General features: G+C 38.3%; 3 protein-coding genes and 1 pseudogene across 3 annotated transcripts; 2 read left to right on the forward strand and 2 right to left on the reverse strand.

Moving 5' to 3' along the window:
* Positions 1–1,740: 1,740 nt before the first annotated feature.
* On the reverse strand, positions 1,741–4,492 carry LOC141832669 (uncharacterized). The gene has a single exon (XM_074720128.1). The coding sequence runs from the start codon at positions 4,245–4,247 to the stop codon at positions 1,896–1,898; it is 2,352 nt and encodes a 783-aa protein (XP_074576229.1). The 5' UTR covers positions 4,248–4,492; the 3' UTR covers positions 1,741–1,895.
* A 5,053-nt stretch (positions 4,493–9,545) lies between these two features.
* On the reverse strand, positions 9,546–12,082 carry LOC141832082 (uncharacterized). The gene is made up of 3 exons (XM_074719562.1): positions 12,014–12,082; positions 11,656–11,840; positions 9,546–9,928 (listed from the first exon to the last, which is right to left on the reverse strand). The coding sequence occupies exons 2-3, from the start codon at positions 11,835–11,837 to the stop codon at positions 9,742–9,744; spliced, it is 369 nt and encodes a 122-aa protein (XP_074575663.1). The 5' UTR covers positions 11,838–11,840; positions 12,014–12,082; the 3' UTR covers positions 9,546–9,741.
* Positions 12,083–13,750: 1,668 nt separating this feature from the next.
* On the forward strand, positions 13,751–18,234 carry LOC141831613 (inactive protein kinase SELMODRAFT_444075-like). The gene is made up of 9 exons (XM_074719005.1): positions 13,751–13,980; positions 14,704–14,858; positions 14,936–15,030; positions 15,188–16,209; positions 16,776–16,936; positions 17,182–17,258; positions 17,329–17,476; positions 17,604–17,753; positions 17,849–18,234. Exons 1-9 carry the CDS (start codon positions 13,794–13,796, stop codon positions 18,029–18,031), a joined length of 2,178 nt encoding a protein of 725 aa, XP_074575106.1. The 5' UTR covers positions 13,751–13,793; the 3' UTR covers positions 18,032–18,234.
* A 3,196-nt stretch (positions 18,235–21,430) lies between these two features.
* On the forward strand, positions 21,431–22,566 carry LOC141832287 (transcription factor MYBS3-like; annotated as a pseudogene).
* The last annotated feature ends 4,364 nt before the right edge of the window (positions 22,567–26,930 follow it).

Genomic DNA, 26,930 nt, shown 5'->3' on the forward strand with positions numbered 1-26,930 from the left:
TAAATGTCATAAAACATGTGTATCAACATGTATAAGTACCATTAATGGTCTAAATCAGATACATCAAGTAAAAAGTGAACCACTAGAGCCAATATCCTTAGAGTGTAATGTCGCTTATGTCATCTGACGTAAGAGTGAAAAAACCCTCACCGGTGGAAGACCTAATAAACACTGGCCGTGGACGACTGCGCTACCATAACAACATATGGGCGATCAAGTACTTTGGACCGTAGACGTCCACGCTACTACAACAATATGTGGGCGGCCCAGTACTCTAGTATAAAATTAGGCTTAAAGTTTTCATTTTTAGGATTCCATTTTATCCATTTGTCATAATTATTCGCTTTTCCATATTGAATGATCAATCCAAGTTAACATTTTCATATGACGTCTGTTAATTTATCATCATAGGGATAAAATGCTACAAGTATCAATTATCAACTAGCATAGAAGGTCATGTAAAGATTGCTATCAACGTAGAATAAATCAGAATATTCATTTTAATTTTTAAAACAATCTTTTTGATTTTAATTCCCATATGAACCCACATATGAACAGTAAATAATATCAATTATTTACCCTTCATTGGTTTAATTATTTTAAATCCTCATTTCACTATTTAAACATCATTTTAACTCTTTTTGAAAACATTTATATAAGCATATATAATCCATTTATCTAGTTATTCATGCATAAGGAAACGTAACGAGTCAAAGGTAGAATTTACTCACTTTTAGCTGCAGTAAAAAACGTCAAGTGTCGGCAAATCACCATGCTCCACTCGAACCTGAAGAAGGAGAAGAGGGAGGTTGCTGCGGCTGTTGTGGCTGCTGTGGTTGTGGAGAAAGGGAAGAAATAGAGAAGAGAGGATAATCAGCGAACGACGTGTGAATGTGCTCATGGCAAGGGCGAGCACAAACGGCGGAGAAAACCAAGGAAGGAGGGAGGATATAAGAAAAAAAAGGAAAAAGGGGAGAAGAAAAATCCAACACGTAACAATTTCTATCATAAGATACATCAGAGGAAAATCATTAGGCAATAAATATGCTAAGTGGAAACAATCTTGTCGGTTAGTTTATAACAATTGAGTTTAGTTGATCAATGATATACGTGTTCTGTCTCTAGCTCAATGGTGATGATTTGTTGCTCAAACAAGAAAAGGACAATTGCATGTCTTCTGGAGTAGTAGAATATTTTAAGCATCCTAAACTAGCAAGCAAAGTTATTTGCTTGAGAAGAACACTCACGAACTCATGAAACACAAGTTCAATCAACCATCATTTATTGTGATCATATGACTGCAACTACAATCACCATGAATCTTATATTCCACACAAGGTCTAAGCATATTGTGGTTTGACATCATTTTCCTCTGTGTAAAGAAGAAATCTTAATCAGGCAGAAAATTCAAGATTGTGATCATCAAAATGGGGCAAATGTTCAGAACTCTATTAAAGATTACAAGTTAATGAGTTGTAATATGCAATATTCTGTTTAGGTGGTTTACTCTTTTGCTCAAGCAAGTTTGTGAATCTTAACCTTTTGGATGAAGTTCTTTTGTTTTTCTATGATCTAATACATTTTCTAGAGATACCCCTCATTTGTATATATATGTATGCTTTGATATATATTTAGGATAAGAAAACTGGAATGCAATGTGTTAATCCTCTATTTTGTGACTTTTCAAATTATTTTCATTCCTGGTTCACTACACCTCTACTGCAGAGAAACTGTTACTTTTTTGACTAGTTTGGATTACGGCAAAAAGGCACCTTTTCTTTTACCAACATGCTTTTACAATAGTAGAACAAACAACCAAAGGATCAAGTAGTTGCGATTCTTTTATTATCATTGGTAAAGTATAGGATTGCATAAAGTAGCATTGGTTGGATTTGTTAAACATTGTCAGCGCTATTATGATGAGAACTATAAACACCATGGAGTTCCTCAGTGCCTCTGTCAGATTGATGAATCTTCAGACCCTGTATATCAGAGGAAAAAAATGTTTGTTCCTTCTCATGAACACGGGAGTAATATCCCGATACTTCGTGGATGCCTGCATGATGGAGCAAAGCCCAAATGTGTGTCAAGAACTCACCACCACTGTCCAAAAGTGAGGCATGCCCATTTTTATTTTCGCAAGGAGCCAAGTATATAATCATCTCAGCCCAGAATTCAGCCAACACCTTCCAACGAGTTGCTTCATCCTCTATCATTGTCATCAATGTCCAACCAAGCTTCGCGCCCAGCTTCAAGGTGTCTGTGACTTCCTCTTGGTCTTCCTTCTCCACGACATCCTTGGCCAAGTCCATCATCCTGTCATACATCGCCTGCTCAGAATTACAGCAACTCTCAAAGGTTTCCTGAGCCTGTTTGATTGTTTTCTCGAATATGAACCTCACAACTAAACGATGCTCACGCAGCAGCTGAGGGCTGAAGACAAGCAAGTATGCACAGTATTGTGACATGCTTGAAGCAACAACATAATTTGACTGCAGATCTTCATCAAGGTTCTTCCTGTCATCCTTCTGCACGGATCTGCTCGGTGAAGTGCCCATCCACTTTCTCATACAAATAAGGTATTCACGCATTCTACTAGAAGCCGCATCGACATTGTAACGCCTTAACAACTCCAGTTCACAAAGAGCAGTAGCTATGTGCCATACCAAGATGGTGTGCGCATCTGTTTTGAGCTTGCACGACCATGACAGCAGCTTCTCCACCTGATTACGCTGCAACGCAAGCACACCATTGCTCAACAGCTCACCGTTCCTGATCTTGTCTCTTTGAGCTTGGAGGGACACAAAGATGGCCATCTTGGCTTCCTCAGGCAATGTGATTTTGTGGCCCTCTTTTGCTCCACTCAGTTTCTCGTCCTTCAGACTCAGTCTCATACAATCCAGGAAGTCCATCGTCTTCGGCTCATAGTTAAATGATTTGAGAATGTGGTACTGGCCAATCTTGTTATGCCAATGCTTCACGAGTTTCCGACTGCACAAAAACCTCACCACCTTCTCTGTTGCAGGGCTCCTCTGCCATGAAGGGTACTGCACATACTTGCACAGCAGCAATAACTTGGCCCAGTCGGAGAATAGCAAGCTACTATTCCTGAAAACCTCCTTCACTATGACTATCGCAAAAAGGTAAATGGTAATGATATGGTAAACACAGTTCCTGTTATTCATGTCTCTAGTTATCGACGCAAGAAGCCAACAACATGTGCCAAAGGTGACGAACACGATAAGGCTGATGAAAAGTATGAATCTGGTGACCAAGATCACAGGGAACAAAGTGTGGAAGTAATCATTCAAGAATGCCAGTTCTACCTCGATCACCCGGAACACTCTGCTGTAGTCCTTGTCGGAGAGCAGCCCGTCGAGAACCAACCGATGGGCCTTTTCATGATCGGGCTCCGGCAGCGGGTGCAGGTCGTCAAACTTTCGCCGGATCAACTTGAAGAGCACAAAGGAGAGACACATATCTTTGAGCTTGCTGTCTGGATCGCCGGTCGTGAGCAGGCTTCCCCGGCACTGCCAAACCTTCTCCAGGGTGATCAGCTGCTTCTCATTAGCTACCCGTAGCTCGATCCGGTAGTCGGGCGGTGCAGGCTGCAGCTTGTTCTCCGGTTTGGCCTCGCCGTAGACCAAGTACTTGTAGCCTCTCATGGTGATCGGGTCTGGCTTCTCAGAGCTGCTCAGTTCGTGCTCGTAGCTCATGTAGTCAGCGACCAGTCGCGAGTTCTGGCCGTGCCGGTAAGACTGATCGGCCAGCTGAAACACCCACATCCTGAACAGGAGCTTCACCACGTGCAACAGCAGTATCGTCCAAATGGCCGGCAGAATCTGGCGGTCGCTGGTGGTGTAGAGAATGCCGGTGTAGACGGAGTCCATGATCTTGAGGAGCTCGTACTTCAACCTGGTCACCTTGTTCTGCTCGAAATCGGCATGGCAAACGCTGTCACTGAGGACGAGGAGGAGCACCACCCAGAGCCAGTTGAAATCCTTCTGCGCGAAGGTCATCTGCTGCATCGAGCCGATGGTGTAGGTGACCATGGAGCCGGAGATGGCGTCGAAGGTGTGGAGGGCGTACTTGAGGAAGCTACTCCGGTAGCTCCACCGGTACAGGTTCAGTATGTAGGCCACCAGCAGCAGCAGGGCGATGACGATCACCAGGCTCTCGATGGTCATCATCTCCCTTTCTCTGTGCTTTTGGGCCATGTGGAGCTCGTTCTCCTTCGGCAAATCCATCTCGATTCTCTGATCTCTGATCGGCAGCTCTGTCTTCTCGTCTTATTTAAAATCTGAGCTCCAGTTTCTCCGATCGATTGGCAGCATAAATTCATCGATTTGATGTGTTTGGGCATCGATTCCTCAAGGGACACACTCGCGACAAGGTATTTATGCTCGATCCACTAACAAGGCTATGTTTGTGGAATCATGATCATTGCACTCCGAGCATCTGTGTGTGTGTGTTTTATTTTTAGTCCTTTACCATTTTTAATTTGGGCGAAGCCAATCCGAATCTTTGCCCTGAGCGTTAAATTGTGTCGAAAATGGTATAAAAATTTGACCTTTTTTGTAATATATTTGTATAAGAATTGATATTTTAGATTTAAGTTTTTATTTTATTTAATAGAGATTAAGGGAAATTGACGGTTCACGTGTGAATTAGATAACGGCGTGGATCAACAGGGCACGCGAAGACCAGGGTCAACGTTCAAAGTCATCGGCTCCGCAGTCAGCACGATTCCTCTCTAGACAAAGGAAGAGACAGAAGACGTCACTCGTCATATGTCATTTAAAAAGATATATAAAATTTCTCTCTCTATTTTTTTATATTATATTTTTAATATTTCAAATTAATTAATTTTTGAAATAATCCGTTCGATTGTATAAAAAATTTTTACAATAAATTCTCAATGGGCATTTTTCTAAAAGATGCATCTAAATTTTATTTTCCCCTAAAAGCGTATCTGATTCCCATTTTATCCTTACAATCGATCTACTATCTCTCTATAGATCGATCCCTCCTTAATAGTCGATATTCAATAATAGTCGTAAATAACATCGAATTAATCGATCAGATAGTCGATCAAATAATCTATAATTACTATATAATTTAACTTGTACGTATCAATTTAACTTTTCTATGCAATTTATATTCAAAATTATGAAAAATCTACCTCTTATGGTGAAAATATGCCTATGATCTATAATCTTCCACTCCCTAGTGGTCGATCCCTTCATCCTTCAGCAGTCAGCAATAGTCATGAATGGCGTCAGATTAGTTGGTTAAATAATCATAAATTACGTACTAATTTATATTCAAAACATAGAAAGATCTGTTCCTTATGGTTGAAATACATATATCTATGGTCTATTATCTTCCTATAGGTCGATCCCTTCTTAATAGTCGACCCTCAACAACAGTCGGAAATAGCGTTGGATTAATCGATTAGATAGTTGATCAGGCAATCATAAGTTGCTATGTAATTTCACTCCTTTACTATGCAATTTATATTCAAAACGTAGAAAGATCTATCTCTTATGGTCGAAATATGCCCGTGATCTACTATCTTCCTATAGGTCGATTCCTCCTTAATAGTTGGCTCTCAGCAATAGTCATAAATGACGTCAGATTAATCGATCAAATAGTCGTTCGGATAGTCATAATTTTTTTACTTTCTCTTTTCTTTCTCATTTGAATGTAATATTTAATATCTTATCTTTCTTCTCTCCTTTATACGTAACAATATTCCTTTTTTCTCTTTCCTTTTAAATTAAATTTTAATTGGCATAGATAATCCTCTAAATTTATTTATTTTAATTTTAATTTTAAATTTTAATAATATCTAATTATAAAGAATAAAAAATAAAATTAATAAAATTGTTTTTATTAATAATAATAATAATATAAAATAAAATTACTTTGGTGCGGGTCTTCAGAAACTAATACTACAGCTTAAATACCAACATAACTGTGATATTGATTTTCGAAGATCAATATCATAGTGTTTTGAAAGTTTCAAATCGTTTTGAATATTATTGAGAGAATCTTAAAATAGCAAATGAGGGTTTATTTGGACTTAAATTCACCTAATAAATCTATAGAAGTTAGAATGAGTCCGATTGGAACTCTATAGGTCCATTAATGAATTTTGACCAAAATCCATTAATGAACCTAGACGACATGAAATTTTGATTTTTTACAATTAGATGAAAGAATGGAGGGTGTAGAAAGTAGATATGGTGAGAAATCTTAGTCATGAATCTCCTACATAAAGTTATAGATCCGTGCCAATTAGCACAAAATCTAAAACTTTCTAAACATTTTGAACAATGCTAAGAATTATTTATGATGATAATGGAGGACATCTTTGGACTCCAAGGCATTATAGAAACCTATAGGTGTTGGAATGAACTTGATCAGAGTTATCTAACTCTATCAATGGATTTTGACCGAAACTTATCGATGGACCTAGATGATTTGGATTTCTAAAATTTTACAATGAGATAAAAGAGGTAAGTGTGTAGAAGGTATATATGGTGTCCAATCTTGGTCTTAATATACTAAGGTGAAGTTATGATCGTATGTTAACTAACACAAACTGTGATGTTAGTCTTCATAAACCAACACAACAGTGTTGATTCTGATCACACATTGTGGTGTTAGTTTTCGAAGATCAACGCCATTGTGGTGCTGATCTTTGAAAATAACACCATATTATTGTGAAAGTTTTAAATTATTTTGAGTACTATTGGGAGAGCCTTAAAATAGTAAAAGAGGTTTATTTAAATTCAGGTTCACTTAATAAACTCACAGGAGTTGGAATGAATCCGATCAGAGCTCTCTAAATCTATCAATGAGTTTTGATCAAAACTCATTGATGGACCTAAACGATTTGGATTTCTAAAATTTTATAATGAGATGGAAGTGTAGAGTGTGTAAAAAGTAAATATGGTGAGAAATCTTGATCTTGAATCTCCTACACAGAGTTATAGACCTATGTCAATTACACAAAGTTTGAAACTTTTTAAACATTTTGAGCAATATTGAAAATCCTTTACGATGATAACAAAGGGTACTCTTGAATTTTCGGGCACTATAAAACCTACAGGAGTTGGAATTAATCCATTCAGAGCTTTTTAGGTTAATTAATGAGTTTTGATTGAAACACATTGATGGACCTAAGATATTTGAATTTCTAAAATTTTGTTATGAGATGGAAGATGCGAGTGTGTAGGAGGTATATATAGTATCCATATCTGGTTCTGACATTTCTACAATAAATTATGTGCATGTGTTAAATGTCTACTTCTGAAGACTATAACTTTGACTTGGATAACAAAATGGGACGTTTTACGTGCCAAATCGAAGCTCGTTCAAAGATTTACATTTGTTACGAAGGTGAAACCACCTGTAACGAACCATGTTTTGACTCTAAATAAAAATATCGTTTAAGACTTTTTCGGAGGTTCAAAAGAAATTTTATCTTTTTAAAATTAATTTTTATTCATAATTTATCGTAGGAATGTTAGAATCAATCATGAACACCATAAATACATTCACTGTATTACTCTATTCCATTTTATGATAAATTTTTAAAAATTTAAAACTCCTAGGTCCATTAATTAATTCTGGACAAAATCCATTATGGACCTAGAAAGTTCCAATCAGACTCATTTCAACTACTATGAGTTTATTAGGTAAACTTGAGTCCAAACAAGTTCTTGTTTATTGTTTTGAGACCATCATTCAAAATGATTTGAAACTTTTAAAATACTATGATGTTGAAAATTAACACCATAAGTTAGTATTTAAGTTGTGGTGTCTGAAGACCCGTACAAAAGTAATTTATTATTATTTTTATTAATTTATCAATTTTATTTTTTTTATTTTTTTATAATTAGATATTAAACATGTAAAAAGAGAGGAGTGAGTAAGCGTGCGAGAGATAAAACGAAAAACAGATGTATTTTTGAGAAAAATAAAATTTTAATACATTTTAAAGTATTTTTAAATTTAAAATATATTCTTTAAGAATTTATTAACTTTATTATCCATCATCAAAATAAATTTGTAAGACGGCAACGTAGTTAATTTTATGTTATGATTGAGCGTATACAAATGCTACCTCAAATCAAAGATGACTGATTTAGACGTCTGATATTTTTTTTAAAAAATGAGGGGAAATTTTCTGATATTTTTTTAAGAAAATGAGGGGTCTTTATTCTTAAAAATTATTTTAACAAAATGACAACAAAGGACCTTTACAAATAAATAAAGCTATAGTGGAAGTGCAGCTGGCCATTGGAATTATAATATCAAAAAGAAATGTTAGAAGAAAAAGCTCAATTGAGTTCTTGAGGTGTTTGATAGTGACTACTTTGGACATGGAAAACTATGGAACTGTTGTGACTAAATTTTGACCTGTTCTCTGTGAGCACCTCTTCTTTGCAGCAGTAAAATACTCGATAAATTGATAAAATATTACGGTTTGAAATTCAACTGAGATAAAGATAGATTTTATAATAGAGGGTAGGGAAGCAGTAGAGGAAGGAATAATCAAAAGGAAATAAAAGAATCAGATTTCTCTAAAAGTTAGGCTCTGCTAGTGAAATGAAAGAGATGTGGATTGACATTTAAATTATTCCTCTTACTTGAGTGACTATTGTTATTCTATAAATTTGAACCCCTAATTTTTGGCCGTCAAATTTAGAAGTTCTAGATTGAACAAAACATTGGAATTTATGCTGCATTTACATCAAATTTATGCTGCCCTCTTTATCCTGGTCTTCGGGCCAAACTTTGTCCATGAAATGAACTTTGAGGAAGAGAAGACAATGGCACTTAGATTCTCAGCCATAAGGAATCATGATTTTTGCACTTGTTGAAGGAGAAAGCTAGTGGGCATTGAGGCGCGACAGGGAGAGATTCCATACATCTGTTCTTCCTCCGCGCCAAGAACTGATATCATCTCCCTCTCTAGCAATCCTACTGACCATTTGTGCAACCCAAACAAGTATCATTATTTGCACAAGTAATTCATATACACCATCTTTCAATACGGGCAGACATAGTCATTTAGTTTTAACACTAGTATTCTTAATGCAACCACATATTAATGAAATCTAAGAAAAGTTACCAAGGACAAACATGAAATCTAAGAAAAGTTCCATAGAAACTGCAAGCCACCACAATGTCAATGATCTATTCAGTTTTTTTTCTATTTTGATGGAAACTCCACATTGTTGTCTTAATGAAGTCATAGCAAGAGAAGTTGTTTTTGCATCTACTAGCAAAGCAGCAAAAGAGTTGCACTGGAAGTCTGCATTCTCCATGCTTTAGTTGATTAACTTGCTGTTGTGCCTGTTTTATCACTCTCCAATCTTATAATGAATATGATAGTCATTTTTAGTTGCATTTATCAACTTGTTTAACTTCTAAGTACATGTATAGGGTATCACTGATGTCTCTTTATCTAATGTTTCATAGATGACTTTGTTGTTTCTCAGATTATTCAGTGAGATTTGAAGCACATAACGTTCGAGCAAAAAGTTAAATCACTGATTGACCAGAGCATGTCAACTGATTATTTGATGCAAGCAAACTATGCTTGTCTAGCTGATTGCCAGCTTAAAAATTCTATGGTGAACAAAATTTTGCAAGTAGAGAAAGGTGAGAAGATTGATCAAACCGGGAAGCATGGAAACTAAAGGAATTCAGATGGATGCCGACTCCTTAGACATAGTAGCCAGTGAAAGTCCATCCTCTTCCAACAATCTCGCCGACACAGAACCATGCATATAACTCCAGCCCAAACAGAGCAGCAATGCCAGCATCTTCGACCTTGAGCTCCTTCCTGTTTTGCCATATGTGCTTCACCCCATCAAGCTCTTTCCAAAAGGATTCACAACGACCGGGAATACTGTAGAAAGAAAGGCATCATTATTTTTATGACTGCAGTTTATGGAGTTATAATTAGATGCTTTTGAGACAAAGCCCTGCAAGACATGGTTATGCAAGAGTTCAAAAGCATAGCCTACGAGCCCTTAAGGAGGGAAGCATCTAAAGAAATGTAACTACTTGTTTGCAAAATCAAATACAATTTCTATATAGGGCCCTCCCCTAGACTTAAGATGTAATGTGATTTTGAAAGAAGGGCCCTGCATAGGAATCCCTATGGAGAGTGCCTCTTCAGCCGTTGGTCGTTTAATTAAAGATATAGAGGGCAGTGAATGTTTTGGGCTCGGTAGGACGATTGTATTCCATAGGAATTTTTATGGAGAGGCCCTGCATAGGAATCACGTTTTGCAAAAACAAGCAACCTTTAAAATCCCTATTGCACCTCATTGGTCTACAAGAATTAAGACATGAGAAGATGGTGAAAATGTGAAACATCAGGTGACAGACTAGACAAAAACATCGGGCACACTCCAATAAAGAATACATCAGCATCTAAGGATTAACAGCAGTCATGGTGACAAAGGAGTATCCAAACCCCTTTTGTTTAGTTCAATTATAGATTAACAGTGATCCTCTAGAGAAAACAAATCCACCTGTTTGGTCCTTTTCATAAGGTATCTAGATAGTTTTGACTTAAACCCAGGGACCAATATTCAACATAGGTATGGAGGTGATCAAAATCATTTTCTTGAAAATTTTCACATGGATATCGTTGTTCGACTAGGAGTACTGATACTAGTGTCAAGTGTCAAACATGAGTTGAGAGGGTATATGAAGTGTGTGAGTTCCAACTAACCAGAGGATCTGCTATTGGAGCAGTGCCCTCTTCCTCACGTCAAGGTTTCAAATTTGATTTTGGACAAAAATCATTCTATCAGGTATGATACATGGATCAACAACAGGCATATTTTAGATCATGCTCCTAAGAAACAAGTCTATTGAAGATTTTATATCCATTAAAAATCCAGATAAAAGTAAAACATCTTGAATTAAACTATTATTAAAGCAAAATAAGCCTGAATTTTAATTTGAAACAAAAATTTACCCTTTTTTTTTGGTCAAAATAATGGTTGTACAAGTTACCCATCACTTGTTTGCTATTTTAATAGAATCTACAAATTTGATAGCAAAAAGAAAGAAATAAGAGATGCTTCAGATCCTAGAGCAATCAGCAAACATACAAAATATTCATACTAGAAAAAACATTTATGGAAATTACATATCATGAGAATAATTTCCCTGCACACTGAGATCAGCATTCATGGATGGAGCACCAATTTCTTGAACCAATTTTGTACAAAACCAAAAGACAGAGAGAGAGAAAGAAGTTCCCATTTGGAATAAGAATATCTCTAGTTCTCTCCATTTCTCCCAGTTCTTTCCCTAGTTCTCACATATAGATGAGCAATTCAAATCAACCTCTCAAGAGTTTTCCCATCTTTTCACACAATTTTTTTACCACCCATAGTTTCAAGGAAATGCTTACCTCTTACATAAAGTAAACATTTTGAAATATTTATTCCTGGATGGAAACTTAAATTTTCACTTGAGTGCATGTTCAAACTCAATCTCTCAAGAACTCTCATATTAGCATGCAATCTCACAGGTCAAGGACCAAGTTTAACTAATACGCCCTCAAAATGTAGTGAAATACACAATATAGAACCAAAAGTAAGACTTCTATCTAACCTTGCAAGCCGAGTATAGAACAGCTTCTTCGACAGATCCTGACATGCCTCGATCGTGGGTGGCTGAACGATGTGCTGCTTGTTCTTCTCCAGCAGCTCCTTGTAGTAACCGCCCCCGTGCTTGGCGATGAACTCCGAAGCCTGCCCAGCCTTCGACCGAAGTTGGTGGAGCCTCGACGCCATCACCTGCGGGAAAAACAATCCATGACGTCTCCACCACCGATCAAATCCCACCGGATCAGAAACAATAGGCAGCCCCCGATCCCCGGAAACCCAAATCTTCAACCAATCGAACTCTCGGCGATGACCAAAAAATTCAAATGGATTCAAATTGCCGAAAGGATCTGGGAGAGAAGTACCTTCGGATCTTTCGAACCGACAAGAAAACCGACGATCGATCGGAAGCGCGGTGAAATTCCTGGAAGAGACGGAGAATCGGAAAGAAGATTGGGCGAACGCCCCCTTAATCTCACTCGGTTTCACCGTTTGCTAATTGGGCCGGCCCAAGAGTTTGCTACTTGGGCTTTTGATAGCCCAATTAAACTTATATATAAGCAACTGCATTATTGCAAGTACGACGAGCAGTTGCGACCGGCCATGGCAGAAAGCATTCATTGCTCCTCAGTAACTGATGGAATTCAATGCTCGATGCCCTTCCATGGCGAACTTCTGGCCCGCTCTTAAAACCCACAGCTGACCACTGAATTGGGCCAACAGTCTCGCCCAATCAAAGTTGTCCCCTCGAACTCAATCATGCATGAATGATTTATTGCATTGATGGCGCCTCAGTGCAGTGCAGTGCAGTGGATGCCGAGGCAGCTGTGCCTTTCTTCCACCCTTCTCATGCATCCTTCGCTGCAACTCAATGCTGAAGGAGTTTGTTTGTTCATGAATATTGCAGCTTCGTCTTTCACGTTAGCTGGGGATTGTGTCGTTTGAAAACAGCGAAGTGTTATAATGGTTCTCTGCCGCAGTATCGGCATCGTTTTGCGCGCTCGGTGGTAACGTGTCGGTCCCGCCGATGTCGGTTCCCGATACGTGACGCCGCTGCGGCGCCGTCGGATCCAGATCCTCAACGTGCCAGCGCCCGTCGGGTCCACGAGGAGGGAAGGGGACTATGGTAATTAAATAGGAAAGAGAGGGGTGGTTTGTTGAAACTGTCGGACGGTGGTCTGGTAGACGAACGCGGAGGAAAAGGAAACGTCGGCGGGAGACGATTTGGGAGGGAGCTTTATTGCGTGATCTTTTTACGAGATATTTCTCTTGATTCGGGGGCGGCGTCTCGGATTGAGGATTCAAAGTTCGCGCCTTTTCCTCATTCTTCTCGGATTTGCGTCTCACTTGCTTGGATTTGGGTGTTTTGTGCCTGTTCTATACTGCTCCTGAGCCTTTGGCGGAGAGGAAAGGGAATGTCGTGTTCGAATCTGATTCTTGCATTGCGTTAATGGAGTTCAATGTTGGATCTTTAAAGCTCTCGATGAGTGGAAAGAACAGTTCGAAGCAATTTTTATTTGTTTCTTTAGTTTCCTGCATACCATCGCTCACATGAATCGTCTGGACGGACGTGTGATTTGAAGGCTCGAAGAAGCTCGTCGAGTTTGTCTATCTGATGATTTGAAAGCTCGGGGAGCCTGCTACTGTGCGAGGTAACAGCACTCACTTGCGCACAGTGGTTTCCCTCTCTAGCTAAGCGTGCGCGTCGACAGCCAGCAGTGGTTTTGCAAACTCCTCTCCCTGTCCTAGAAAAGGTCCCATCTTTGAGCAAAAAGTCACGGCAGAGCAGAACTGGAGGCCAAAAGATGTTAAAAAGGGGATCCTGGTAGTCTGGTGCCGCTGAGGTAAAAGATAATGCACAGAGCGATGGATATAAAAAGGGCTAAAACGTTGTCTTTATCTAGCACATTACGGACACAGTGATTACGTTTATCTTGGGAGGTTATTAACGTCTGCCGTTGTTTGTTTGCTTGTGGATGTTTTTAATCTATGATGAAAGGGAAGGGTGGTTCAAATGCTTGTAATATTGGATATGGGAACCACTTGCCTGCCTTCTTGTCCTTCGCCTGTCTTCTTCTATAGTTTGAGCTGGGTTTGAAAGCCATGGTTTGGTTGTGAAGGCCTTTCTAATTCCTTCAGGCGGAGATGAGCACCAGCCAGCAGCCGAAGCGTGGGAAGACCGATGAGGCCCTTGATGATCCCACAAACATAGTCGTCGGCGTCAAGGCGTCGAAAGAAATCCAAAAGACAGCACTAGTGTGGGCTCTGAAGCATGTTGTTCAGCCTGGTGACTGCATCACGCTCATCGTTGTGGTTTCACCACACAATTCTGGTAACATTCTTCTCTCGACGTTTGATCTTCTCTGGTAGTTCTGGTTCCTACTGGTTTATCAAGTAAAGTGCTTATATCTTTGTCTCTAACCTAGAGAGCTGCTTTGTAGTTGGTTCCTTACTGCTCTGCTTAAGATTAGCTCTGAAGAAGGCATTCATTCCATTGGTATGGATGTTATCATCAAGATTAGTTTCATGTTCACTTGAAGAGGAGGAGAAAGAAAATAGTTTAGAGGGAAAAAAAGGGAAGGAATTACATTATCTTATTTGGACTAAAATCTAGAGGCTCAAATTTCCCTCCACTTCTGCCTGATCTATGTGAAGATAAATGAAGTATTTGTAAAGAGCTTAAATTTCTTTTATTTCTTCTCGTTCCGTTCAAGTATATGCAATATTGTTGTTCTTGTCGAGAATTTTCTTCTAAAGGAAGCTTTTTTGTCCAGTAAATTGCTTCACATTTATCTACAAGAAGCTGAGGCTGGGTGCCTTTGGGATGAGAAGATCAACAATGTAGTTAGGCATAGAAGACTATGCCTTTAACAAACTTTTATTCTATTTTCTCATTGATCTGGGTGCTTCTTTGAGTCTTGAAAAGTTCAATTTTCTTTATAAATTTCTGAGACAGAGATACCTTTACCAGACTCCCACTTCCCTGAGTTTCTATTGTAAATAGGAATTGAGGCATTTTCCTGGAGTTAGTTTAAATTCATTTTTCGTTCTTCAGGCAGAAGACTATGGGGGATTCCCAGATTTTCAGGGGATTGTGCTAGTAGTCACAGGAAGCCACAAGCTGGAGCTACGACAGAGCAAAAATGTGATATCACTGATTCTTGTTCTCAGATGATGCTTCAACTTCATGATGTTTATGATTCAAATAAGGTAATTTGCTAAAGCTGCAGCTGCCTCATTCTTCTCGCCTCTTTTCTTACTACAGTTTTGTTTGTTTTCTCTTGTAGATAAACATCAAGATAAAAATTGTCTCTGGATCACCTTGTGGTGCAGTTGCTGTCGAATCCAAGCAAATTCAGGCAAAGTGGGTCGTATTGGACAAGTAATGTTCTGACTTGTAGTTGATCTAAGTGTTAGTTAATACTGATTGTGTTTTCCCTAGCTGATTGGTAATTGTGGATTGGATCAAATCTATATCAATATATAGACATAAATTGTTGTTTTGGTGTTCATTGCCTTCTTTTATATGTATTGCACAGACAACTGAACCATGAAGAGAAACGATGCATGGAGGAACTACAATGTAACATTGTGGCCGTGAGGCATTCCCAACCAATATTTCTCCGATTGAATCTTTTTACATCTCCAAAGGAACAGCCTCAATTGCCTTTGCAAATGCTTGCTAGTGCGTCAGCTGAGAAAACTGCCACAGATACAAAAGATGCTGTCAATTCAGGTCTGGTTGTGACACCCACTAGCAGCCCTGAAATGGCGACATCGTTTACTACTACTGAACCTGGAACATCGTCGGCTTCAAGCTCTGATCCTGGAACTTCTCCTTTTCTTCTCCCCAAAAATTTTAGTAGTCTTGAGAAAGAGGAGATGAAACGAAAAGAAATGCCAAATTTCGATGTTTCAAGCTCCAGTTCGGATAATGAGATTGTGAGCCCTTCAAGGATAGACTTTCAGCTATGGTTGAAGGAGATCGTTGGCGTGAGACAACAGTCTTCTAGAGATATTGAGGAAGTAGCATTCAAGTTCAAAAAAGATGTCCATATAACCTCCAATAAGACATTGTTGAAGAGATTCCCCAAACATAGTAGGGGATCTGCAATTGGCTCATTTTCTGACAAAATGGAGTTTAGTTTCAGTGGCAATGTCAGAGATACCATGCTATTGCCTACTAATGCAGTTCAAGTGCCACCACCCCTGTGTTCAATATGTCAGAAGAAGGCCCCAGTTTTTGGAAAACCGCCAAGGTGGTTCAGTTACTCTGAGCTGGAACTTGCTACTGATGGGTTTTCACAAGCAAACTTCTTGGCAGAAGGTGGGTTCGGATCTGTGCACCGAGGGGTTTTACCTGATGGTCAAGCAATTGCTGTTAAGCAACACAAACCAGCTAGCTCTCAGGGAGATCAAGAATTCTGCTCGGAGGTGGAAGTTCTTAGCTGCGCACAGCATCGCAATGTGGTGATGCTGATTGGATTCTGTGTCGAAGATGGCAGAAGACTGCTTGTTTATGAATTCATCTGCAATGGCTCGTTGGATTCTCATCTTTATGGTAAAGTTTCACATTGCAATTAATGCCTAGGTTATGGTTTCTAATTTTAGTTGCTGTTACAACTATAGAAATGAAGAATTACATCTCATCAAGTCATTTCCTTGAAAAAAAATCCCAGTTAAATTGAACAACAAATCTTGTATGCAAGTAGATCGAACAAACATAATCGAAGTGAGCCTTTGTTTGTACACTGGGGCCTTGATTTGTGTTATTAACAATGACCTGTATAGATTGAAACAGAATTGGCTGAACATCCTAGACAAGGTAATCATAGGACTGCATGTTTTGCTTTTGTAGAAGAATCAGAAATTCTGTTTTATTTAAACATAGAAAGAATATAGTGGAAACTGAGAAATTCTTTGATAGTGAACCAGTATAGAATTGCTGATGGGTGCTCCAATGTTATCACTAGTGACTTTGTCCTTGTTAACTTAGTTTGTACGTAGAGCATATGTTGTTGGGGACAAAGGTTCATAAGTATATTGTCCTTTACAATGCAAATGACTGATTGCCTTATATTCAATCAATGTTGCAGCTACCTTACACTATTGTACTGATTCTTTCAGGTCGTAATAGAGAACCACTTGAATGGACTTCCAGGCAAAAGATTGCTGTCGGAGCTGCTCGTGGTTTAAGATACCTTCATGAAGAGTGCAGAGTTGGTTGCATAGTCCACCGCGACATGAGACCAAACAACATTCTTATTACTCATGAATTTGAACCACTGGTAAAAGAACCATGAACTCGATCTCCCAACCTTCCTTGCTTTAAGTCATGGATCTAACCAAAACTATATCCTAGATTTAATATGATATTGTTTGTCCACATTCAAATCAAGAAAAAGTTACCTCCATTAAATAACTATTCGGAAACATAACATATCACAAGTTAAACATGAAGAAGTCCTTTTGGCAAAACAATCCAAAAGGGTGAAATGTTGTCCATGATCATTTTCATATATTATTCTTGAAGGTTGGAGATTTTGGTTTAGCAAGATGGCAGCCAAATGGCGATCTTGGTGAGGAAACAAGAGTGCTGGGTACCTTTGGGTAAGACTTGTTATACATACCCTTGCTCTTCTAATCCACAACAGTTTGAATAATTTGGTGTTTGTTGCAGGTATTTAGCCCCAGAATATGCCCAGACCGGGCAAATCACAGAAAAAGCTGATGTATATTCTTTTGGAGTGGTGCTGATGGAGCTTGTGACAGGTCGCAAAGCAATCGATATTAACCGACCAAGGGGGCAGCAGTGCCTCATTGAATGGGTTAGTACCCAAGTGCATGTGCATTAAGTCAGTCACTTATTGGTTTGCCTATAGATTGATTTATAGCCAATCCGATGGCTCTATGATCTCGTTCTAGTATCAGTAATTTGCATCACTTTCTGAGCAGGCTCGTCCGCTACTAGCAGTTTGTGAAATGGATGAGCTTATCGATCCCCGCCTAGGTAAGCAATATTGTGAACATGAAGTCCATTCGATGTTGCGGGCAGCATCACTTTGCATTAGGTATGATCCTCGAGCCAGACCTCGCATGTCACAGGTATTCAATTCATTTAAGTAAAATTATTGCGACACAGCAGGATAGCCATGTATTCTTTTCTGATACTTTGACACTTCTCCAATATCATACAAAAGGTTCTTCGGATACTGGAAAGTGACATGGTTATGGAACCAAACTATGCATCATCGCCAGGATACGGTAATGGGAACAGCAGTGCTCGTATGCAATCTGCCCGGCCATGGCAAAAAGCTCCTAACTACGATAATTTAAGATCGTCTTGTGACACAGCAAGGGAGAACAGAATGAGAAGATTTTGACACACCAAACCTCCTGTTTTAGTGCCCTTCATGAGATAATGTAGGCTTCCAGTGTATAGTAGAAGATATCACTGGTATCTACCTATCTTTTTCTCTTTAGTGATCTTGTTGGGATATCAGAAAAGATTTTGTGTTTGGATTCTATGTTTAATTTACCAGATGATATCAGTTTGCCTTCAGTTTATGCATCGACCACATCACTGTTCTTCATTCCAAGTTTTTGGTTTCACTTGTCATTTTCATGTTAGCACATCAATGCACGCTTTCTTTTGTCATTGTCTGGTTGAAGCTGTTTAATTATTGGCATCCATTTCTACAGCATGGTTGACAGATGAACACAGCATTAACTGGAAGGAAGTATCAAAGATAAAGAAAACAAAGAATATGGGGACAAACCACACATCATCTGAGACATAATTACATGTAGCAGAAAAGACTGCAAGATAGTTAAAAATCAAAATGCATATATATAATATATATTTGGAGGGACCATTGCTAGCTCATAATTTGGCACTGGTGAGAAAACCACTAATTACAAGGAAACATAAGTTCATCATGACCTACACAGTACACTTCTGTGTATGGACCAGATGAGCAAAATGCCAGTGGTACAGGGCATCATCACAAGGCACAGACCTTGTCAAACATCAATGGGGCCACAGCAGAGGTAACAAAGGAGCAGCCATTCAATTTTTAATACTTGAGGAGAAAGGCAAAGGCAATGCATATCAGTTTTTTTCTTACTTCAAATCAAAATGATAGATTTACATCAGGTTAAACTTGTAGTTTGTAGATAATATTTTTTTTAAACAAACTCGAGGACTGGAGAAAAGCATTACAAGGAGTTTTTATCTACCTTTCTAAAGTGGATTCTAGCATTGTAGATATGCAAATGCCTCTATTCCAATCTCATCTCTTAGTTAAATCATTATGAAGAAGATACCATAAAACTTTAGGTCTAGAAAGAGTCTTACTATCAATCTTCATATGAGTATTCGTATGGAGATGCTAAAATAAGTTGATGGGGTTAGATATTGGCTAAGTTGATTTATGTGTTGCATTGGGCATGTTCTTATGACATAAACTAAGTTCAGGCCCAATCGACTTGCGCATGGACTTGGTCGTCATGCAGCAACAACAGCTCAATAGATTAGCACATTGAGCCATTGCTATTGTTCCCCCAAAAGAAAGGGATTCATCACTGACATCATTAAAGCAATCAGTTTGTAATGTGATTTATGATCACCTCTGCCTGCATTATTGCATGAATGTGGTCATGCAATGTTTCTGATATGCTCACCTTTTTAATTCAAGTGCTAAACATACTAATATTTTTAGCATAGTTTAGTAGAGCTTAAAAGATACCATGACAACATATTGGAGGCTGTAAAAGACTTGTAAGGAAGATTTTACAAGTGATGATAGAACAATCTCCACCCTAAATCCTCTTAGTACCAACAAAAAAGTTCCTTGTGATGCCTCCAAAATATGATAACTTTGCTTAATTATTAGTGGGGTTTGGCATGCAATTAGCAAAAACATTTCTGAAGACAGTGCATGTGAAAGGGATTGCCTATCCTACATTATCAAGATTGGATTCTCAAATGGGATTCTCAATTTATATCTTAAAGAATAAGCATATCCTTCTTTTCACAGATTGGTGATAGCAAATGGAGCATGATGCCATTTTGTTTGCTTAGTGGTGCAGATTCCTTTAATTGCCATTGACCAACACAATAGGATATGCATTTATTTCTTCTCACACAGTGTCATTGTTGTTCATTTTTATATCTTATCTTTTGTTTTCTGTATCCTTCACAATCAGATGATGCATGGCTATCAACAATGAATAGTTTCATTTTATTTTGTCTCCTGAAGCCAATTATTGCCCTTTTTAAAGATTCAGCCATTACTGATTGAAGCCTAAAGTTAGACTGATAAATAAAACAGACCATCCAAATTTGAAGCTTTTACTGTTTGCAATCATACTTATTTTGATTGCAAACTCACAACAACAACAACAACCTGGGGGAAACTTGTATAAGAGATAACAGCATAATGGTTTCTGATTAAGTGCTAATGGAAGCAATTAATCTGATGGAATAGAAGAATCCATTCAGATAATAAAGCACTTCAGAAAGCTGGTAGAAAAGAAAAGAAGAAGAAGAAAAAAGGCATAGTGTTATGTTTCAGATATAACTTCCTCAGTTGCATCCCAAAATTAAAGATTGAAATAAGATTTGGTTTGAGGAAATCTAAGAAATTATGTTGAAAGGAATGATAAAAAATTGAAAGGAAAAAAGTTCCAAAATTCTTTGGATTGACTGATGTAGGCAACAGTAGTGTCCACTGAGAGTTGAGGATTCTGTGTCAATTGCAAACTATCAGTTTTTATAATTATTAAAGATTTAATTATTTTTTTAAAAAAATGTAATTAAAGGCTTGTGGGTTAAGGAACTTGGTGCCCTGGATTAGGTAGAAGCTCTAGTTATATATCAATTCTAGTTAAAGTGCTTGGTTTTAGTGAATAATAATTTTTGAATTTGGTTTTAAAATAATTTTAAAATATCAATTCTTACCAAACTATTGTTCTCTTACCATACATCATTTTAAATAATCCTTGTTATCTAAGAATCATATTCGAAAGATAGGGCAAAAAAGTGAATTGAGAGGAAGTGATTAGACGAGATTGAGCCATCCAAACGAGATTTAGCCGAGTTTGCAAAACAAATTGATGACTTTGATGATCGTATGGTTTGATGCCTTTTATCGTATTCGAGTTAAATATCTTCGTTAGTGACAACCCAAAAACATTATTGTAGTACTTGTATTGTTTTTGTTGTATTCAGCCATGAAACAGCCATATGCATCACTATCCAAGAGTTGATAGGAAGCCCTGATCACTAAAGCCCCCATAAACAAATGCAACCAAACACATCAAATCCAACATCATGGTGTCTCTTCAACATCCAAAAGTACTTCCTCCTTTTTCAAAGTGTTTTACCTATCTGATATTCCACTTGAGGATGCTCTGTGTTTCTGTAAATTATTGCACAACTTGCTATTGAAAAAGAAAATGCTACTTGAGTCATGCTTGCAAGAATTCAGAACATGATTCATGGAAGAAATATTTTTTTTCATTGTTGAACTCTGAAGCAACTAATGACTGCATCCATCACTGAAGGCATAAGATACTCTTTAAGGGACACTACAAGATACTGGTACTCATGCATAGACGTGCAATTGTGTGTGTCCTTTATGGTGACATAACCCCATGCCAAACTTGTCCACGAAGGAGACCTGAACTTCAATTCCTCCCTCATTGATTGGCCTTTTCAGTCACTAGTATTTAGCTTGTGCTTGTTGTAGCCTTGTGAGTGACAAATCCTTGGACTGAGAAATGGCGAGGAAATGCTCTCATTGTGGTCACTATGGCCACAACTCCAGGACTTGTATCAGCACAAGAGGCATGGCTGGGGGAGTTGCAGTGAGGCTATTTGGGGTACAGCTCGAGAAGAGCTTTAGCATGGAGTGCCTCTCCTACAATTACTCTTGTGCTCCTTCAGCCTCCCCTTCAACGTCGTCGCTTGATGAAGCCTCTGAGAAGATGTCTAACTGCTATCTCTCCGATGGTCTCGGTGGCCACACACACGACAGGAAGAAGGGTGAGTCATTGCTTCATTGTCTTTCATTCAGCTATCTCAATTGCGATGTGATTGCATAAAAAACAAACCAAGCTACAAAAGTTGGAACAACAAAAAGTTGTACTGATCAGGAAGGACAATGTTTATGTGCTAACAATCTTTCCCTCTGTGGTGGGTAGGAGTTTCATGGACTGAGGTAGAACACAGACTATTTCTTGTGGGACTCGAGAAGCTCGGAAAAGGAGATTGGAGAGGCATCTCGAGGAACTTTGTTACCACAAGGACCCCCACACAAGTGGCTAGCCATGCTCAGAAATACTTTCTCAGGCAAAACAGCCTCAACAAAAAGAGGCGCAGATCGAGTCTTTTTGATGTGGTAATTCATACCTGTCTCATTTTCTCTGCTTGTGGTTTTCGATCGAGAATACACTATGTTTGACTCTCACTCATTTGCATTTCAGGTTGCAGCTTGTGAAAATACTTCCTTGCCGAGTGACAAAGCTTCTAAGGCTGCTGCAATAGATCTGAATTCATCAAGCAAAGAGCAAGAAACAATCCATCTGCCTTCATGTCTTCATCAGATATCCAATTCCTATGTCGATTCGATCGAAAATGCTCATGATCAACTTTCACATCTAGATTTGGAGCTCAGAATTTCTAGTTCAAGGTCGAATCTGAGTAACTCATCACCTAGAAATCTATGCATTGGAACCATAAGAGTTAGTTAATGCTACATCCACCAGTGTTGCCAAGGAATCATGTAAATAAAGCTTAACCAGTGTTATCGACAGAAGTTTTTCTTTTCTTCTCTGCCTCTTTCAGATTCATTCATCACTTCCAGATAAGGTGATGATTGTTTAACTTGGCATGCTGAAATTAGTACAGTTTGTGGGAGAAACTATTTACAAATGTATGAAAGTAATGTCTTTGTGCAAATTTAACTACCACAAACAATTTCACAATAATTTGAAACAATTTAACTACTACTTTATGCAAGAAATGATTCCGATGTTTTTTTTTCATTCAAACAAAAAAAGTGCTAATTTTACAAAATATAGCATTCACTGGCAATATGATAGATTTATTTTACAAAATTTATTTAATTGAAAAAAAGCATGGCATGAGATCAGCAAGACATGATTTTATACAATAGCATAATTATAATTTTACCAAAATTTGATCCTATTGCTTTATATATATAATATTCATCTAAAGTTAATATATATGATGAATTTTTATTGAGTAATTTTATCTGCTGCCAAAATTTACTGAAGAAGTCCGTGAAGAGACTTTTTCTGAAAAACAAATGAAAATTTTAATATGCCCATTAAGCTGATCAAGTTGATTTATCCAGTAAGTGAATCAGAGAAGGCCGTCTATTTCAAGAATAGTTGGACAAAGCCCAAACACCTAGATTATCATAAAAAAAATGATTCTCTCTCATCCTTGTCAAATGGGTTGTTGGTGCATGGGACATCCTTACATTCACTTTAATTGGTTGGATTCGCGTGCCTGCACTTGTACAACCATTACAGGCTCCTTACTGCTAGGTACAGGTTTTTGCTGAAACTCAACTATTGAATGACAGTCTAATATAGATCTCAAACTCACAGGCCTGGAAGATTCCTTTGATTTGTCTCCCTCTTAAGTATTTCTCTTGTAATTCGAGTTAATCATACTTCGCTAATATGATCGCCTAGTTATCCTACTTAGTACAACGCATGTCTGAAAGATAATCAGATAATCACTGTTGTCGGGAAAACATCAGAATTACACACCTAAAACAAAACTAGGCTAAAGTGGTTCTAACAATTAGACAGGTAAAACAAAACTAGGCCGCGGATATAAGGATATTGCAAGAGATTTATCAAGGCCACATAAGAAATTGGATGACTTTTTTTTTCCTTAACCATGAAGCAAAACATTTGTCAAGCTGAAAGGAATTCTTGCACACAGGAATTTGATTGGCAAACACTAGGTCAGCCCATCCATCGTGCACATTGTGGAGACCATGCTCCATATTTGCATTGACATTGACAATGACATCGCATCTGCAGTATTGACTTTCAGTTACAACCCAGCAATTCTTCCTATAGTGCCTTAACTGCATAAAATCAGCAACGAGTGAATGAAATCAAGATTTTGATTGTCTTCTTCAAAATCCAAATGGCGGCTATTGGGTGGGTGTGTGACACTGATATGTGAAGACTTTGTAGGATCAACTAGGATGAGTATTAGCAAAAAAAAAATTCAGTTACTTCAACAAAGAGTTATGTTTCATGAATTCATTGATGTGTATGCTCAATAACATGATAAACCATATGTATACCCTTTGATAATGTTGCACTAGAGATTGATCAAAAATCTAATTGGCAACAAAGCTATAAGAAAGAAACATGTACTCTAAATTGAACGCCTTGTGCAACACATTACATACAACTTGATGATGTGCGATATTGATATTGACTAGAAATATTCAATACAAAGAGAGCCCAAATGGTGGCACAGTTGACGAAATTGGCCGGACCTGGCACAATCATCAAAAGCTGATATAGTTTTGGTCAAGAAGACAAACATCTTCAGAAATTCCTCTGAGATACACTATAATAAGTTGTAAAACTAATGTAAAGGCCTTATATCAGGCAGGCAGACTGAAATTAAGTGAGAGACAAATGAATTGGCTGATTTCTTGGAAAAACGGCTAAAATCTCACTACAATCTTGCTCGGTTTGTTGATTCCAACTCAGAAATCATTCTCAACAATTATTTTACTCTCAGTAGAAGAAAATGGAAAAAGGGAAGAAGCCAAATATTAGAAAGCGGAAAAGGAATCAAATATTGATCAAAGATCTGAGTAGTGGAGCAGATGATGAACAATGTAGGAGCAGTATTTACATTTATGCAAGGAGAGACAAACGTTAAGGAGAAAGGCATGTGCTTGGGTTTGTTGCATGAGGCACAAGTGATGGAGGAGCAAGGAGGCAGTGATCTTGCCATATGTTACTTGGTGAGGATCTAAGTATGCAAGACAAGTAATTTAGGAAAAAAAAAATTAGGTGAATTAATAAGAGTATTGCACGCCATCAGAGTGTTGATGTTTAACTGTCGATATCTAACAGGATGACATATTGAACCTAAGCCTACTCAACTCAAACTAAATCCAATAAAGCACATATCAAGTTGTACTAAATCCAAATCTAAATTAACTCGAATCTAAATCTAAGTTAAGCCTAGACTCATGCCACCCACCTAGACTCAAAACAGATTGCCCCATCATGAAATTTTACTATTTTGATACACTCTTTATGTTCCTAGAGTCTCAAGGAAATTGAGTCATCGTAAAATTTCAAAATCTCCTATTTCGTTATTTTATTCATTGTGAAATTTGAAATCTCTAGTCTACCAAAGTTTTGATACATGTCCCCTATCGCACAGTATGTTTCCAAATGGTTGTCCTTTTTTTCATTTTTTTTTAAACGTCTTCAACGTACTGTTAAATGAGACAAGAGGCTTCCCATGTAACGATACTGATTTTGATCCCAAGTTCATTCGAGGGCAAATATTTATTCCAAGAAGTCAAAATCAGTTTTTCTTTCAAAAAAAAACACATTTTAATCTGATCTCACGATTTAAGATTCACAAATTGACCATAACGCATTCACAATACAAACTTCGATTTGATAACCCAGGAATCACCTAATATACCAGACTGAGCGCAGGCCACTAAATGATTACAACTGCAGTATTGTTTGCAGGCTTTCCTACCTCTTCCTATGAGAGGCCAAAAAAGTACCCAAAATGTTGTTTGACGGAAATGCAATCGAAAACACGAAATTTACCAAACGCAATGAATTCACAGAAGGAAAAAAAAAAGAATCAAAGAAATTAAAGGCGTCGGACCTTGTTGACGGACCTCCTCCAACAAATGCGCCTTCGTACGCCGGACATTGACATTCAAAGCTACAACCTCCGCCGCTTCCGCTTTCTGCGCCAAACGATCGCCAAATCACCGCTGGTAATCAAACCGTAGCCAAATGGAAACGGAGGAGAACAATACGCAGAACTAGGAAGACACCTGAAGGGAGGCTTCAACGACGGACTCGACGGAGGCGTCCTTTCCGGAACCATTGCCGGCGTTGAGCTTGTCGACGTCCTACTTCTCGTACTTCTTGCAGATAACATCGACCCGCGTAAATGTATCGATCACACTCATCTTCGATCCTTCTCCGCAGTTAGCTCGATCTCGATCTCTCCATCAGATCCAGATGATCTCCTCCCGCAGACCAATTCCGCCAAATGGAAACGATTTGGGGGGCGGAGACGAAGGTGTTCGAGGTATTTTTTAAAATATAGTTTAATATATATTTTTAAATATCATTAAACTTAATTTAAAATATATATAAATCGAAAAATTACAGTTAAAGTATTATCGAGATTCAAACTCTTATCTTCTTTTCCAACTCTGCTCAATCATAACTAATTCAGTTCTGCCCGAAGGCAATATATTTTCTTTTCATATATTTGGATCGAGAATATTAAGAGACGTTTGGTTTGGAAAATTTTTTCTATTTTTTATTTTTTATTTTCTATTTTTGTTTTTCATTTTCTGATCTAATTTTTAGAAAACAAAAAATGTGTTTGATATGATATACTGTTTTCTATTTTCTAAAAAAAATAAAAAATATGTTTGGGGTGTTAATATGGAAAATGCGCCCTCTCCGCCTCCAACTTCACCCACTCCATCGTCCCCACCCTCATATCCTCCCTCTCTGTTCGCTCTCCGCCACTTCTATCCCCCCCCCCCCCCCCCCGCCAAAAAGATACGCAACTCTGACGCCCACCCTGACGGCTACGAAATTTACTACGCTTATGGCAACTCGGTTCCCTTCATTGTCGTCGAGTACAACGGCGACTTTGATGACGTCTCCAGTGACCATCCTCGACTCCGTCAAGGACATGCTTCCCTTGCTTCCTGAGCTCTCCGAATCCAGCACCGACGACAACGACATTCGGCTTCTGGCTCTACAGGCGATGCTCTTTTCGGAGCGAGGAGTCGCGGTTGGCATCCTCGCTATTTTCGGAGCGAGGAGACGCTCTTTCCGGAGTGAGGAGTGATCGAGGCATTTAAAAAGAATCTTTAAAGACACTGCGCTAGTCAGATTTCTTAACCATCGGCAGATCGTCGATGTTCAAAGTGTATAATTTGGATTTCGGATGGGGGAGGCCGAAGAAGGTGGAGATAAGACACTGCGCTA

The sequence above is a fragment of the Curcuma longa genome, chromosome 7 (genome assembly GCF_044706935.1).
Source record: "Curcuma longa cultivar G26 ecotype Majalengka, Jawa Barat chromosome 7, ITB_CL_G26_1.1, whole genome shotgun sequence".
Taxonomy (NCBI): Eukaryota; Viridiplantae; Streptophyta; class Magnoliopsida; order Zingiberales; family Zingiberaceae; genus Curcuma; species Curcuma longa.

Coding starts and splice junctions, on each gene's coding strand:
- LOC141832669 (XM_074720128.1), bottom strand. CDS start 4,247: ATGGATTTGCCGAAGGAGAACGAGCTCCACATGGCCCAAAAGCACAGA.
- LOC141832082 (XM_074719562.1), bottom strand. CDS start 11,837: ATGGCGTCGAGGCTCCACCAACTTCGGTCGAAGGCTGGGCAGGCTTCG. Junction 9,929..11,655: donor TTCTATACTCGGCTTGCAAG/GTTAGATAGAAG, acceptor TTCTTTCTACAG/TATTCCCGGTCGTTGTGAAT.
- LOC141831613 (XM_074719005.1), top strand. CDS start 13,794: ATGAGCACCAGCCAGCAGCCGAAGCGTGGGAAGACCGATGAGGCCCTT. Junction 16,937..17,181: donor CTCATGAATTTGAACCACTG/GTAAAAGAACCA, acceptor TTATTCTTGAAG/GTTGGAGATTTTGGTTTAGC. Junction 17,477..17,603: donor AGCAGTGCCTCATTGAATGG/GTTAGTACCCAA, acceptor CTTTCTGAGCAG/GCTCGTCCGCTACTAGCAGT.